This window comes from Pongo abelii, chromosome 4, assembly GCF_028885655.2.
Source record: "Pongo abelii isolate AG06213 chromosome 4, NHGRI_mPonAbe1-v2.0_pri, whole genome shotgun sequence".
In the NCBI taxonomy this organism is placed as follows: Eukaryota; Metazoa; Chordata; class Mammalia; order Primates; family Hominidae; genus Pongo; species Pongo abelii.
This window is the reverse complement of record NC_071989.2, coordinates 64,878,578-64,895,184: the sequence shown is the minus strand read 5'-3', so window position 1 is coordinate 64,895,184 and position 16,607 is coordinate 64,878,578. Positions and strand designations below refer to the sequence as shown.

The 16,607-nt window shown below is 37.1% G+C and overlaps 1 protein-coding gene and 1 pseudogene across 14 annotated transcripts in view; both read right to left on the bottom strand.

Moving 5' to 3' along the window:
* The window catches only part of DDX4 (DEAD-box helicase 4), a 133,519-nt gene that overhangs the window by 31,730 nt on the left and 85,182 nt on the right, over nucleotides 1-16,607 (bottom strand). For 11 of the 14 annotated variants that reach the window (XM_054555564.2, XM_054555563.2, XM_054555565.2 and 8 more), the window contains 4 exons: nucleotides 16,468-16,527; nucleotides 4,325-4,426; nucleotides 3,245-3,325; nucleotides 2,416-2,463 (listed from right to left, as the gene is read on the bottom strand). In XM_054555564.2, coding sequence (XP_054411539.1) covers nucleotides 2,416-2,463; nucleotides 3,245-3,325; nucleotides 4,325-4,426; nucleotides 16,468-16,527 — 291 coding nt within the window. The remainder of the gene's footprint in view (nucleotides 1-2,415; nucleotides 2,464-3,244; nucleotides 3,326-4,324; nucleotides 4,427-16,467; nucleotides 16,528-16,607) is intronic. The other 3 variants (XM_024247086.3, XM_054555567.1, XM_054555571.1) reach the window with 1 other exon arrangement.
* Nucleotides 6,817-6,935, bottom strand: LOC112133522 (5S ribosomal RNA; annotated as a pseudogene).

Sequence of the window (16,607 nt, the reverse complement as noted above, 5' to 3'; positions counted from 1 at the left end):
AATAGGCTAGGGGCCAGATAGAACAAAAAGGCAGAGGAAAGGCAAATTTTCTCTCTCTTCTGGAGCTGGGACACCCTTCTTCTCTTGTCCTTGGACATCAGAACTCCAGATTCTCTGGCCTTTGGACTCTAGGACTTGTAACAGCAATCCCCCACCCCCTGACTCCGCCCCACCAAGAGGTTCTCAGGTCTTTGGCCTTGAACTGAGAGTTACACCATCAACTTCCCTGGTTCTCATCATTCTCAGCAAACTATCACAAGGACAGAAAACCAAACACTGTATGTTCTCACTCATAAGTGGGAGTTGAACAATGAGAACACATGGACACAAGGAGGGGAGTATCACATACCAGGGCCTGTTGGAAGGTGGGGGACAGGGGAAGGGATAGCATTAGGAGAAATACCTAATGTAAATGATGAGTTGATGGGTGCAGCACACCAACATGGCACATGTATACCTATGTAACAAACTTGCACGTTGTGCACATGTCCCCTAGAACTTAAAGTATTAAGAAAAAAAAAAAAACTTTACTGGTTCCTTTGGACTTGAATTGAACACTACTACTGGTTTCCCTGGTTCTTAGCTTGCAGACAGCCTATCATAGGACGTTCTCAGGCTCCATAATCTCACGAGCCAATTCCCCTAATTAGTTCCTTCTCATCCATCCATCCATCCATCCATCCACCCATCCATCCATCCATCCATCCATCTCTCTCCTCCCTCCTTCCTTTTGGTCTGTCTCTATGGAGAATCCTAACTAATATACACTAGCCAAGGAACAGCCTTTTAAGTAAGATTTTCAGTTTCGTTTACTGATGAATTTTTGATGAACAATCAGGCCTGTTAACTCCTTTCTATATATTACCTTTCTAGTTTTTAGGTAACAAGTAATCTGTTGTGCCACTTTTAGGTACTATGACTGCATTAGATTCAAAAGCTAATGAGATGTAACATTTTTTCTGTGTGAACTCTAATTTTCTTATCTTGTATGTCCACAGGTCTTGAAATCCTCCTTCATATAGGCTGTGAATATTTGTAGATTTGGTTTAGCTAGTCTTTAATAAAGAGTTTAATAAACTCTTTAATAATAACTTTTAATAATAAAAGAGTTTAATAAACTCTTTCTATATTGAAGAATCCAAGAATCAGCAGGAGTGGGGGGAATGTCACTCTGAATTCTCTCAGACTAATAATAATAACTTAGAATCTTCCAAATACATTGAGCAAGCTTCATTGATTTACTAGTCTGGAGAGCATTTTAACTTTTATATGACACTGACGGATTTATACTTTGAAAAAACTTTAAGGTCGGGCGCAGTGGCTCATGCCTGTAATCCTAGCACTTTGGGAGGCCGAGGTGGGCAGATCACCTGAGGTCAGGAGTTTGAGACCAGCCTGGCAAAGGTGAAACCCCATCTCTACTAAAAATACAAAAATTAGCCAGGTGTGGTGGCAGGTGCCTGTAATCCAGCTACTAGGGAGACTGAGGCAGGAGAATGGCTTGAACTCTGGAGGCAACAGTTGCAGTGAGCCGAGATTACACCACTGCACTCCAACCTGGGTGACAGAGTAAGACTCTGTCTCAAAAAAGAAAAAAAAAAAAAAAGAAAAAACTTCAAGAGTAAAAAATTATATATTGAGCTAACTTTATCCTTCAGACCAAATCAACTATTCCATAAGAAAAAGCATATTGTTTTAATAGGGATTTGTACATATTATATCTCAGTCTTTAACTTCCACACAGCATCTCATTTCATGATTATCATTTTATTAAACAGTTTTTTTTTGTTTTTTTGTTTTGAGACGGAGTCTCGCTCTGTCACCAGGCTGGAGTGCAGTGGTGTGATCTCGACTTACTGCAACCTCTGCCTGCCGGATTCAAGTGATTCTCCTGCCCTAGCCTCCTGAGTAGCTGGGACTACAGGCACGCACCACCATGCCCAGCTAAGTTTTGTTTTAGTAGAGAAGGGGGTTTCACTATGTTGGCCAGGATGGTCTCATCTTGACCTTCTGATCTGCCTGCCTAGGCCTCCCAAAGTGCTAGAATTACACGCGTGAGCCACCGCACCCGGACTTAAACAGTTTTCTATTTATGAATTTTAGGTGATTTTCAGTTTTTACTTATTATAAATGACATCTCAGTGAACATCCTTGTACATGTATTTGCAAATATATCTATAGTATATAATTCCTATAATGGAATTGCTGGATCAGAGAGGCAATAACCTGGAGGGTATTAAGGAACTATCTAAAACAGGCTGTGTAAATTTATGGTCCTCACAGTGTATAAAAGCAATAACAGTTACCTTTAACTTCAAAAATTAAATTTGTTTCCAACCAGTGAAGTATAGAAAAAAATTAAATTTGGAATACAATGATTTTAACTTCTTTCAGGTAAACAAAATAAGAACTTACCTCGTTCACTTCCACTGCCACTTCTGCTTTGAGAAGTATCACCATTTCCTGTAAGGCATTGTTTTGCAACATATTTAGATAAAACACAGCTGCTGCTCAAGCACACAAACCATCTTGTTATTTCTATTCAACAAAGTTATTACTTAGGAATCCTGGTCCTTTAACCCATCCATCTCTTAATTTTAGATTTAATTTTTTTTTTTTTCAAGTCTCACTCTATCACCCAGGCTGGAGTGCAGTGGCGCGATCTTGGCTCACTGCAACCTCCATCTCCTGGGTTCAACCAATTCTCGTGCCTCAGGCATCTGAGTAGCTGGGACTACAGGCACATACCACCACGCCCAGCTAATTTTTGTATTTTTAGCAGAGATAGGGTTTTGCCATGTTGGCCACGCTGGTCTCGAACTCCTGGCCTCAAGTGATCCACCTGCCTCAGCCTCCCAAACTGCTGGGATTACAGGCATGAGCCACCACGCCCGGCCTCTAGGTTTAACTTTAACCTTAACCTCATTTGAACATTTTTCATCAATTGTGTTTTCATTTTCACTTCAACTCACACAAATCCTTTTCCCCAACTCAGAATCTTTTATTCCTCTAGTTAATAATTCACACCTCAAATTAACTGGTAGATAACACAGAATAAATAATTCACATTGCACAAATTTTATAAGGGAGACAAAATTGTCCACATATTTTTACCTACAGATCTAAAAGCAGAGAAAATCATAAGCCAAACTAGTATACTTTAACATATATATTAGGTTTACTAATCCTAGTGCTAAAAACATATATCAATAACTAATATTCAGTAAAAAGTTCTATTTCTCACCTGTGCCACTTAATGCTGGTCTTCTAGAACCAAAAAGGCCACCAGTGCGCTGCATACATTCGTCTGGGTCTAAGTCATTATCTTGATTTGCAGAAAGTAAAATTAGATTACATTACTTTGAAGAAGTTTTTTAATCGTTCAGTAAACAGAAAAAAATCAAGTTATGGTATCAGAAGTTAAAAGATGCGGGGTAAAACAGAAAAATACTGTCCTATTAAACTAAGTTAAACTATTATATTAAACTAAGTTAAACTATTCTATTAAACCAAGTTAAACTAAGTATTGTGCAAAGGAATTCTCTACAAATAATGTCCTTCAATGACAAATTACTTCCTCAGATGTATTTAAAATATTTCATAAAATAAATTAGGGCCAGTGCTATGCCAAAATATGATACAAGCAAGTTAAATCTCTAGAAATTGCCTGAGAAACTTCACATTGCATCATTTCACTACTTATTCTTCAAAATAGCACCCCTTGCTCCCACTGTTGCCAAATCAAACCTTGCCAGTCCTGCACGGTAACCATTCAAAATCCCTAAACTTCTGTGAAAGTGACAATTCACTAGTCTGCTACGCATCTATTAAATCATTATTACAAATTTATGTTTTTAGCTTCCAAAACCATCAATCTGTTCTCCTCTGTTAAGAGGCACATACATTCCAACAGGGACCTCTGAAGTCAGTAACTTATCTCTAAAAAATGATGGCTGGAAAAATTTAAGGTAGAAAGCCACACTGGTGAAAGAAGGTATGTGGGGAGGTAGAGCCGCATAGAAGGTCACCTGTTTATAAGGTCAGCCATATTATCAAAGCTCTAAAACAATGAATAGTATGTAATATTAAAGAACTGAGTCACTCAAACTTATTTTTTAAATTCATATATTTCAACTTAACCAATATGCAATTAAATCTGTCTAAAAAATAATGTTATATACAATGTGGTGATTAATGTGTATTAGTCACTGAGCTAAGCTATTCTCATATAATCCTCATAACAACCTTCTTTGATACATATTTTTTTAAATCATTTTGTTTTTAACAGTTCATGAAGCATATCATTTGCAAATCCACTACTAACTTGGACTTCCTAGACCAAATCCTCCACGGCAACCTCGGAAACTACCTCTTCCACCTCTTCTGTATGGCCCTGAAGCTTCTGAATTATTTCCATCTCGATAGCCTAGAATGTTAAAACACACAAAGGAACAACACAAAACAACAACAAAGAAATCTTGGGGACATGGTCAAATTTAATTTAAGCCTTGAATAATTCAGTAACTTTAAACAAGTATTTTAAGGCATTGTTATCAAAAAGAAATGACATTTTGACCTATTAAGTGTTCAATTTTACTAATATAAATAGATATGGCTACAATTTTTTAAAACCTCACTGCTTGCTTTGAGAATCGAGTCTAAAAATCACCTAAAGGAAAAAGTAGCACTTGAATTAAAACACTAAAAGTCACCAAAACTACACCATTAACTGGATTTCCACAATGTACAAAAGAATTAAATAAATCCTAGGCTTTTATCTGCTCCATATAGAATATAGTAAACATCTTACTCAAAGCACAGACATGCAGGCACATATAAAGTCTGATTTCCAGGTAAAAACAATTTTTAATTGAATTGAGTACCAAAAGATTAGTAGAAACAGTTCAAGTAAAATTTAATTGTACATAGGGCAGACTCATAGGGCAGAACCAGATTAATGCGAAACCAAAGTGCCAACTGGGCAGGAACTAGAGACTGTTCCATTTGTAAACTTGCAACTATTTACACTTAAAGAGAATGACGAATAAAGAGAAATTCTATATATGCTATTTCTGAGTATTAGAGTATACGTATTTTAAAGTCTATTTAAAAATGAAACAAAACTCTCCAAAAAAAATCTATCTTCTGGAACCTTTTCTGTAAAGGTATATTTTCATGAAAATAAAAGAATATATAACACATATATAAATTTAAAATATAATAAAATGAAAGCTTATCTCCACTGCCCAGCTTAAGACTAAAATGTTTCCAATATATTTGCAGCCCATGTTTTTCTTTTGCCCTATGCTTCTCTTCTCCCTGAGCACTCCTTCCAACTAACATCCAACCAGCCACTATCCTGAATAGTTTTTCATTTCCTTGCTCTTAATTTTATCAACTACGTACTTAGCCTTAAGCAACATATTAGTGTTATGTTAGAGTTTTATGAACTAAATGGAACTAACATATCTTCTTCCACATCTTTTTTTTTTTTTTTTTTTTTTTTGAGACGAAGTCTCACTCTGTCACCCAGGTTGGAGTGCAGTGGCATCATCTTGGCTCACTGCAACCTCTACCTCCAGAGTTCAAGCGATTCTCCTGTCTCAGCCTCCCAAGTAGCTGGGATTACAGGCATGCACCAACATGCCTGGCTAATTTTTGTATTTTCAGTAGAGACGGGGTTTCACCATGTTGGCCAGGCTGGTCTGGAACTCCTGACCTCAGGTGATCTGCCAGCCTCGGCCTTCCAAGGTGCTGGGATTACAGGCATGAGCCACTGCACCTGGCCCCATGTCTTTTTCCTTTTATTCAACTTTGTTGACGTATGAAACTACTTCATTTACTTTTACTGCTGAACACTCTATTGTATCTGTTTCTATTTCATTTATGTCTACTACCTTTTTTATTTCTGAGTTTTCTCCCTTCTAACTACTTGGCTTGAACACTTAACTCATAACTTTTTCTGAGAAAATAAATATTTAAACTATTTTCAATCTAGTCTTCTTCCTACAAAGCTCTGTCCTACTAGATTTCCTCTATTAGCAAGTTTTACATTTTATCCTTTCTCTGATGCATTTAAGGCTATAAAATTTCCTCTAAGAGGCAGCTGCTTTAGCTATATCCTCAAAGTTTTCATGTGTTCTGTTCCTACTGTTATTAAATTCTAAATATTTCAGGATTTCCATATGAACTGTTATTCATAAACTGAGAAATTCAGTTTCTAAATCATGAAGGTTAGAATTATTGATTTCTACTTTTATTTTAATAAGAGAACATGACCTATGATATATTTATCATAGGTCATCCTTAAAAGATGATCAAATTGTACATATTTTCCATACATGCTGGAAAAATATATGATTTATAATTTTAGAGTATATGATTCCAAACAAATATTAAGTCAAGCTGAGTAAGTGGCATTCAGATCTTCTATATTCTTACTAATCTCTATTCTGCTGTCTCAACTTACTAGGATTTACAAATTTTTCCTTATGTCTATTTTCCTTTGTGCATCTTAGTATATTGTTAGATTAGAACCACGTTCAGAACTATAATGTCTTCCTGATGAATTTCTTTATCCTTAATAATTCTACCTTACAGTATACTTTGTCTCCTATTTCTATTCAGCTTTGAGTTACTGAACACTTTTTTCTCTTTAAGTTTCAGGGTACATGTGCAGGATGTGCTGGTTTGTTACATAGGTAAACACGTGCTATGGTAGTTTGCTGCACCTATCAACCCATCACCTAGGTATTAAGCCCAGCCTGCATTAGCTCTTTTCCCTAATGCTCTCTCCCCCCGCCTGCCCTCCCCTGACACCTACAGCACCTAGTATTCCTAGGCAGTCTCCCATCCAAGTACTAACCAGGTCCAACCCTGCTTAGCTTCCAAGATCAGATGAGATCGGACACGTTCAGGGTGGTATGGCCATAGCCTATTTTCTAATTTAAAAAAAAATTTTTTTTTGTAGAGACAAGGTTTAGTTGCTCAGGCTGGCCTTGAATTCCTGGTCTCAAGAGATCCATCCCATGTTGGCCTGCCAAAATGCTAGGATTACAGGCATGAGCCACCATGCCTGACCTCTTTACTTTCAACTCCATACTGAAATATGCTTACCTATATTATGATTACTGATACATAGGTCTTTTATTTCTGCAATCTTTGTGTTTTCTCTTTACAGAGTTTTTTCGATGCTTTTTGTTCTCCTTTCTGTCCTGTTTTCCCCAAATGGTAAAGCTATGTATTTTATTTTTTACCAATTTTCACCAAGAATATTTAGGAAATGAACTATTTTCAATCTAGCTTCCTTCCTACAAAGCTCTGTCCTTCTATTGGATTTCCTCCATTAGCAAGTTACACATTTTATCTTATCCCTTCTCTGATTACCCTTCAATTTTACTTATTTAAGAAATATTTTTCCTTTCAACTGAGCTGGCAAGATTTTAAGTCTTTTCATTTGCTAGTATTTTAGTTCACTTTTGTTTCTAGAACCCCTAAATTAATAGTCATTATTGCTAGTTTATATAGTCAATACTTATTTAAGTTTACCAATATGTTTACCTGTTTTACATTTTTTATCTTTTTTTTTTTGCTCATCATTGCTTCTTGTTTCCTATGCCTTTCTTCCTGCAATCAGTTGTCTTACTACAGTATACAATTTAGTAGTTCTTACTCAACAGTATGAGAGTATTAAACACCATTTTTATCCAAATGGCATTATTTCTCCCTGGCACCTAATTATCTGAATATAGTTATTTGGGTTCAGAGCTATTCTCCTTCAGCATTCTGAATATACTATGCTATTGCATTCTGACATCTACCTTTACTGAAGAAAATTCTGTTCTGAATATAATGTTCTTCTAAAGGTGAATCTACCTTTTTTCTCTAGTAGGTTTACAGGTTTTAAATAATCTTTGTAATACTGTAATTTGAATACATGCATAAGGGTATGAATTTTTTAATTTTATTTGCTGAGGACTCTTGTGCCTCTCTAACTCTGGAAAAGTCTCATCTATTCTCTTTGAATATTCTTCTTTCCTGTCCTTCTCCCATTTTCTGGCCTCTCCTCAGGAGACAGTCATATGTTGAACCACAGGTCTTAATCTATCTTCCATACCTTATTTATTAACTGCTCTCGTGTTTTCCATTTCCAAGTTTAGAGAATTTCCACAGATTTATCTTTGGATTAATTCATTCTCTTCATCTGTGTTTAATCTTTACCTTTAATCACTCTGTTCTTTTCTGTAAGTTTCTAAAAATTCAAATTTGAGTCCTTTTCTTGTTTTTTGTTTTTTGAGACAGAGTCTCGTTCTGTCACCCAGGCTGGAGTGCAGTGGCACCATCTCAGCTCACTGCAACCTCCACCTCCTGGGTTCAAGTGATTCTCCTGCCTCAGACTCCGAGTAGCTGGGACTACAGGCCTGCACCACCACGTCCAGTTAATTTTTGTATTTTTAGTAGAGACGGGGTTTTAACATGTTGGCTAGGTTGGTCTCAAACTCCTGACCTTAGGTGATCCACCCGCTTCGGCCTCCCAAAGTGCTGGGATTACAGGTGTGAGCCACTGCGCCCGGTCAACATTAACATATTTCTTAAAGTAACATGAGTCCTTCCAGAAGGTACAGTCTGCATTTCATAAGGGACAGCTGACAATCTCTTATAACTCTTAAAGATGTTTGGTGACAACATCTTCAGAAAGAAATCAGCTTATAAATCATCTAACCTTTGCATAAAAGAAAAGGGAACATATTTTATTACTTTTTAAAAAAATACTTACCAGATATTTATTATATTTCTACATACTAACAAATAAAATGAAAACATTAAAATGATATGTATCACTGACATCAGCAAAAATGGCCAAGTAAGGAACTCTAAATTCCACTACTCCAAAAAGGCAAGGAAAAAAATGGGCAAGAACTGTCAGAATTAACTTTTTCCAAACTCTAGAAATGAATGAAAGGCTTGAAGCAACCCAGGGAATTTTTTATTTTTTTAAACAGCAAATTTGGCAGCATTTTAACTTACCCAGTTCCATCTCCCAGCAACTCAACTTGTAAGTATATAACCAAAAGATTTGAAAACAGGGACTCAAACAGATAACTGTAGGTGAATGTTCATAGCGGACTTACAATAGTCGGAAAGAAGAAACAATCCTAGTGTCCGTCACATGGATAAACAAAATGTGGTAAATACATTATATTATTCAACCATTAAAAGAAATGTAGTTTTGATGCATGCTACAACATGGATGAACACTGAAAACAAGATGCTAAGTAAAATAAGCCAAATACAACAGGACAAATATTGTACGATTCCACTTGTATGAAATACCTAAAATAGATAAATTTCATAGAGAACATGGAATAGAGGTTACCAAAGACCAGGGTTAGGGGAGTATACAGGGAATTGTTGTCTAATGGAATACAAAGTTTCTATTTGGGTGATGACAGTGATGACAGAATACTGTGCACTTAATGCCAAAAATTATACACTTAAGAATAGTTAATATGGGAAATTTTATGTTATAGAGATCTTACCACAAAAAAACTCAAAATACCCCAAGTTTCATGAAAACTATTAATCTATAAATCCAAGAAGCTCAACTCCAAGGAGGGTAAACCCAAAAAGATCCACACCTAGACACATCAATATAAAACATCAACAAATGGTGCTAGAACAACTGGGTATCCATATGCAAAAGAATTTGGACCCCCACCCCACACCATCTATAAAAATGAACTCAAAATGCATCAAAGACTTAAGTGTAAGAACCAAAACTATAAAATTCTTAGAAGGAAACAAAGGAAAAAATCTGCATGACTCTGGATTAGGCAACAGTTTTCTAGTTATAACACCAAAAGAACAAAAAAAGATAAACTGGGTTGGATAAAAATTTTAAATTTTAGTGTTTCAAAGGGTACTATCAAGAAAGGGAAAAGACAACCCACAGAAGGTTATTAAACATTTGCAGGCCAGATGCAGTGGCTCACACCTGTAATCCCAGCACTTTGGAAGGCCAAGATGGGAGAACTGCTTGAGCCCAGGAGTTTGAGACAAGCCTGGACAACATAGTGAGACCCCATCCCTACAAAAAATAAAAAAACTAGCTGGGCATGGTGGCACATGCCTATAGTCCCAGCTACTCAGGAGGCTGAGGTGGGAGGACTGCTTGAGACCAGGAAGTTGAGGCTGTCGTGAACCATGACTGTGCCACTGCACTCCAGAGTCTGGGTAACAGAGCGAGACTCTGTCTCCAAAAAAAAAAAAAAATTAGATAAATTAAAAAAAAATAAACATTTGCAAATCATGTAGCTGATGATACTCATATTGAGAATATATAAATAAATCTTAGGACATAAAAAGACAACCCAATTGTTAAAATGAGTGAAGGATCTGAACAGACATTTCTCCAAAGATATACAAATGGTCAATAAGCATATGAAAAGCTGCTCAACATCACAGTCATCAAAAAATGCAATCAAAACAACAATAAGGGCTAGGCACTGTGGCACACATGCCTGTAATCCCAGCACTTTGGGAGGCTGAGGCAGGCAGATTGCTTGAACTCAGGAGTTCAAGATCAGCATGGGCAATGTAGTGGAACCCCATCTCTAAAAAAATACAAAAATTAGCCAGGTGTGGTAGTACACGCCTGTAGTCCCAGCTACACAGAGGGCTGAGGTGGAAGGATTATTTGAGCCTGGGAGGCTGAGGCTGCAGTGAGCTGAAATTGTGACAGAGCCCTCCAGCCTGGGTGAGAGTAAGACTCTGTCTCAAAAAAATAAAAAACAAAAAACCCACAATGAGATACCACTTCACACTCAGTAGAACGGCTATAATTAAAAAACACCATTAATAACTAGTATTGGTGGATGTGGAGAAACAGAACCCTCGTAACACTGAGGGTGGGAATATAAAATGGTACAGCTACTATAGAAAATAATTTGGCAGTTCCTCAAAAAGTTAAACATTAAGAGTCAGCACATGACACAGCAATTCCACTCCTAAGTATATACTCCAGAAAAATGAAAACATAGGTTCACACAAAAACTTGTACACAAATGAATATGGCAGCATTAGCCATGATAGCCCAAAAGTGGAAACAACTCAAACATTCATCAGCTGAAGAATAAACAAATGTGATGTAACCACACAGCGGTAGAGCCCTCATGAATGGAATTAGTGTTCTTATAAAAGAAGCCCCAGAGAGCTGCCTGGCCTTATCTACCATGTGAGGACACAGAGAGAAGACACCATCTACGAACCAGGAAATGGGCCCTCACCAGACACTGAATCTGCTGGTGCCTTGATCTCAGACTTCTGACTCTCCAGAACTGTGAGAAATAAATTTCTGTTGTTTACAAAGCTACCCAGTTTATAGCATTTTGTTATAGCAACGCAAATTAAGATAGTTTTTTCTTCTGGAAATTGATTAAGCTGATTCTAAAAATCACACAGGAATGCAAAGGACTAAAAATAACAGGCAATCTTGAGGTTCTTCATTTGTTTTGTGTTGTTATAAAGGAATACCTGAGACTGGATAATTAATGAAAAAAAGGTTTATTTGGCTCAAGATTTGATATCTGAAAATGTTCAAGACTGGGCATCTGGTAAGAGCCTCAGGCTGCTTCCACCCATGGCTGAAGGTGAAAGGGAGCTGGTGTGTTCAGAGATCATATGATGCAGAGGAAGTAGAGGGTACGAGGCCCTTTTAACAACTAGCTGTCAAGGGAACTAATAGGGAACTCACTCAACGCTCCCACAATGAAACAGGTCTATTCATGAGGGATCTGCGCCCCCATGACCCAAAAACCTCCCATTAGATCCTACCTCCAACTCTGGGAATCAAATTTCAACATGAGAAGGACAAACATACAAACCATAGCACTTGAAAAACAAGCACTTGAAAGACTTACAATGCCAGATATCAGGACCTATTATGAAACCACAGTAATTAGATTATGGGGCAATGGTACAAAAATAGAAAAACTGACCAATGGAATAAAACCTAGAGAAACAGATACACATATATAAGCCACCTAATTTAGGACAAAGGCAGCCCTGTAGTGCAGAGTGGAAGGGACAGTCTTTTCAGTAAGTGATACTAGGTCAACTGAACATCTATATGGAAAAAAAATGTATATTGATTCCTACATTATACACAAAAATAAACTCCAGATTAATGACAATTACTTTTTTTTGTTTTAGACGGAGTCTCTGTCGCCCAGGCTGGAGTGCAGTGGCGCAATCTCAGCTCACTGCAACCTCTGCCTCCCGGGTTCAAGCGATTCTTCTGCCTCAGCCTCCCGAGTAGCTGGGACTACAGGCGTGCACCCGGCTAATTTTTGTTATTTTTAGTACAGACGGGGTTTCACCATATTGGCCAGGCTGGTCTCGAACTCCTGACCTTAAGTGATCTGCCTGCCTCAGCCTCCCAAAGTGCTGGCATTACAGGCATGAGCCACCGCATCTGGCCTATCTGTATGTACTATTCTTGCAACTTTTAAGTTTTAAATCATCTACAAATAAAGGTAAAAGTAAAGATACTCAATAGAAAAATGGGCAAATGACTTGACAAAAGATGTCCAGATGTCCAAATGGTCAATAAACGTAAGAAGTGATCCACATTCCATCAGTCCAAAAAAATAGAAATTTAATACATAATGAGTACACCACCACACAACCAGCAGAATGGTTAAAAGGAGAAAAAGAAAATACCAAGCATTGGTTAGAATGTGAGTGTATCTTAGTTTAAACGCTGAAAACATTTGACAATACTATTAAAGCCAAAAATATATATAACCTATGACCTAGCAATTCTTCTGAGTATGTACTAATGACACCAAAAGAATATTAGAATGTTTACAGAAGCACTTTCACAATGGCCCCAAACTGGAGGTAATCCAAATACCTATCACTAATAGAACAACAGTAGAATAAAAGAATACTAAACAGTAATAATGATCTACAATTGCAACAAACACACTAAGAAGGTAAACATAAAACACTACATACTATATGATTCCATTTATACCAAGTATAAAAATAGACAAAATTATCGTATGCTGTTAGAAGTCATAACAGAAGTTTTGGGGGTAATGAGTCATTAGTGAGTAAAAAATGAACATGAAAAGGGGCTTTTGAGGTGCTAGTAATTTGTATTTCATGACCTGAATGCTGGTGAACACACTGAACTCAAGTGAGTTCAGTTTGTGAAACATAATTGAACTATACACTTATGGTATGTGTACCTGTCTACATATCTTAATATAAACTTATATATACACGTCTATTTTCTGAGTGACCCCTATATGCAAACTTCCTATCCTCAAATGTATACATCTACAGAGAATGGGAATCAGGGATACCCTGAAAAATGGCTGTGTCCCTGCTAATTATCCTACACTAATCTATAAGTCAGGACCAAGCACATAGAGCTGCAAATGGTTTCGACTGCCTCATTTAAATATGAATTAAATTGATTGAAAGTAAATGTTAATAGTACAAAAGATATTCACTGGTCTGAAGAAAAAAAATTCAAATATGAGCTATGTTTTAGGAATATTAAGTGCCAAAAATTGCTTGTTAAAAAAATATGGTAAAAGATGAGTCTTGTTTTTTCTTAGCTTAACTTTTTCCCCACCACCACCCCTCTCCACAATTATCATAAGAAGTAATTAAGGAGACAGTCTTCCCTCATTCTGAAATCCACAAGTCCTACCTTCACTAGGGAGGGCCTAATTCAGCCAGCTACCTACCTAACGGGCAAAGGAAAAGAATGTCTCCAAGGTGCGGCAAAAACACTGCTGTATCTGATTACCATGTAGTTCCAAACAATAAAACCTCTTATCATAGATTTGCACATCCTTAGCAATTTTATAGTAAGTTCACTATATTCTTCATACGTTTTGTTGTCATTGCTATTTTAACATGACTGCCCATATATAATCAAGAATTAAGCATGGTAATTTTTGATACAATCTCATCTCAAATTCAATAGAAGCTGAATTACCAGAGTATGGTGAAATACAGCTAGACTTGAACAAAAAATAATCTACAATTTCTTCCCCCCTCAAATTTCCAATGACTCTATTCAGAGACAAAGACATCCCCAGTTCATCTAAATTGCAACTGACCAAGATTCACATTGTCCCTCTTCTGTAATTTATAGCACATTCTGGAGATCATGGGGGGGGAAAAAACACAACCGACAGATCCAGTGACATTAGAAAGTAAAACAAGGACAGGCACAGTGACTCATGCTGGTAATCCCAGCACTTTGGGAGGCTGAGGCGGCAGCTCACCTGAGGGTCAGGAGTTCCAGACCAGCCTGGCCAACATAGTGAAACTCCATCTCTACTAAAAATACAAAACTTAGCCAGGCATGCTGGCACATGCCTGTAGTCCCAGCTATTAGGGAAGGTAAAGGCACAAGAATCACTTGAACCCGGGAGGTGTAGGTTGCAGTGAGCCAAGATCACACCACTGCACTCCAGCCTGGGTGACAGAGTGAGATTTCGTCTCAAAAAAAAAAAAAGTAAAACAAGCCATTATTTTTGTGCTCTCTATTCTGTTCCACTGGTCTAGGTAACTGGTTTTGGACCAGTACCACGCTGTTTTGGTTATTATAGCCTTGTAGTATAGTTTGAACTCAGGTAATGTGATGCTTTCCAGCTTTGTTCTTTGTGCTTGGGATTGTCTTGCCTATTCATGCTCTTTTTTGGTTCCATATGAATTTTAAAATTGTTTTTTTCTAATTCTTTGAAGAATGTTATTGGTAGATTGAATCTGTAAATTGCTTTGGGCAGTATGAACATTTTAACAATATGGTGGATAGGAATGCTACTGATTTCTGTACATTGATTTTGTATCCTGAAATTCTGCTGAAGTAATTTATCAGATCAAGGAACTTTGGGGCAGAGACTATAGGGTTTTCTAGGTATAAAATCATACCATCTGCAAATAGGAATTCCACACACCTACAACCATCTGATTTTTGCCAGGGTTGACAACAACAAGCAATAAGGAAAGGATTCCTTATTCAATAAATGGCGCTAGGATAACTGGCTAGTCATATGCAGAAGATTGAAACTGGACCTCTTTCTTAGACTGCATACAAAAATCAACTCCAGATGGATTAAAGAATAACATGTAAAATCTAAAACTATAAAAACCCTGGAGATAACCTACAAAATACCATTCTAGACACAGGCCCTGGAAGATTCTGTGATGAAGATGCCAAAAGCCACCACAGCAGAAACAAAAATTGACAAATGGGATCTAATTAAATGAACAAGCTTCTGCAAAACAAAAGAAACTATCAGCAGAGTAAACAGACAACCTACAGAATGGGAGAAAATATTTGCAAACCATGCATCCGACAAAGGCCTAATATCCAGAATCTATAAAGAAATTAAATGTACAAGCAGAAAAACAACTCCGTTCAAAAGTGGACAATGGACATGGGCACGTTTCAAAAGACAACATACAGCCAACAGGCAGATGAAAAAATGTTCAACATCACTAATCATTAGAGAAATGCAAATCAAAACCACAATGAGATACCATCTCACACCAGTCAGAATGGTTATTACTAAAAAATCAAAAAATAACAGATGCTGGCAAGGTTGCAGAGAAAAGGGAATGCCTATACACTGCTGGTGGGAGTGTAAATTAGTTCAGCCATTGTGGAAAACAGTGTGGCGATTTCTCAAAGAATGTAAAACAGAACTATCATTCCATCCAGCAATCCCATAATTAGGTATATACCCAAAGGAATATAAATAATTCTACCATAAAGTCACATGTACACATATGTTCACCACAGCACTATTCACAATAGCAAAAACACAGAGATCAACCTAAATGCCCACGAACAGTAGACTGGACGAAGGTAATGTGGTATATATGTGCCATGGAATACTAGGCAGCCATAAGAAAGAATGACATAAAGTCCTTTGCAGGAACATGAATGGAGCTCCATTATTCTAAGCAAACTAATGCAGGAACAGAAAGCCAAATACTGAATGTTCTCACTTATAAGTGGGAGCTAAACACTGAGAACACACGGACACAAAGAAGGGAACAACAGACACTGGGGCCTACTTTAGGGTAGAAAGTGGGAGGAGGTACAGGATCAAAAAACTACCTATCAGGTACTATGCTTATTATCTGGGTGATGAAATAATCTGTACACCAAAACCCCATGACATGCAATTTACCTAGATAACAAACCTACACATGAACCCCTGAACCAAAAACTTAAAAAAAAAAAAAAAAAAAGAGTGAAAGGAGGGGCACCTACTGAATACTCACTCAAATATTAAAAGCAGAAAACATATACCAAAGCATTTTTCTTCAAAGGTTTTCACCATCAGACTTTTTCATCCAGCTCCTTCAAAATCAGTTTTACCAGTTTTAGTGTCTCTGTGTTAAGTACAAATTGTTCCAAAATGTGGTCCTTACCGCCTCTCTTGGAAAACCCTCTGTTCCGTGTTGGATTATCTTCACAGTCATTGCTAGACTCTTGAATAAAAATTTAACATGTAAATAGCATTTAATTAACTTAAATGATGCAATATATAAAGAATAGCACTGTCACAAGA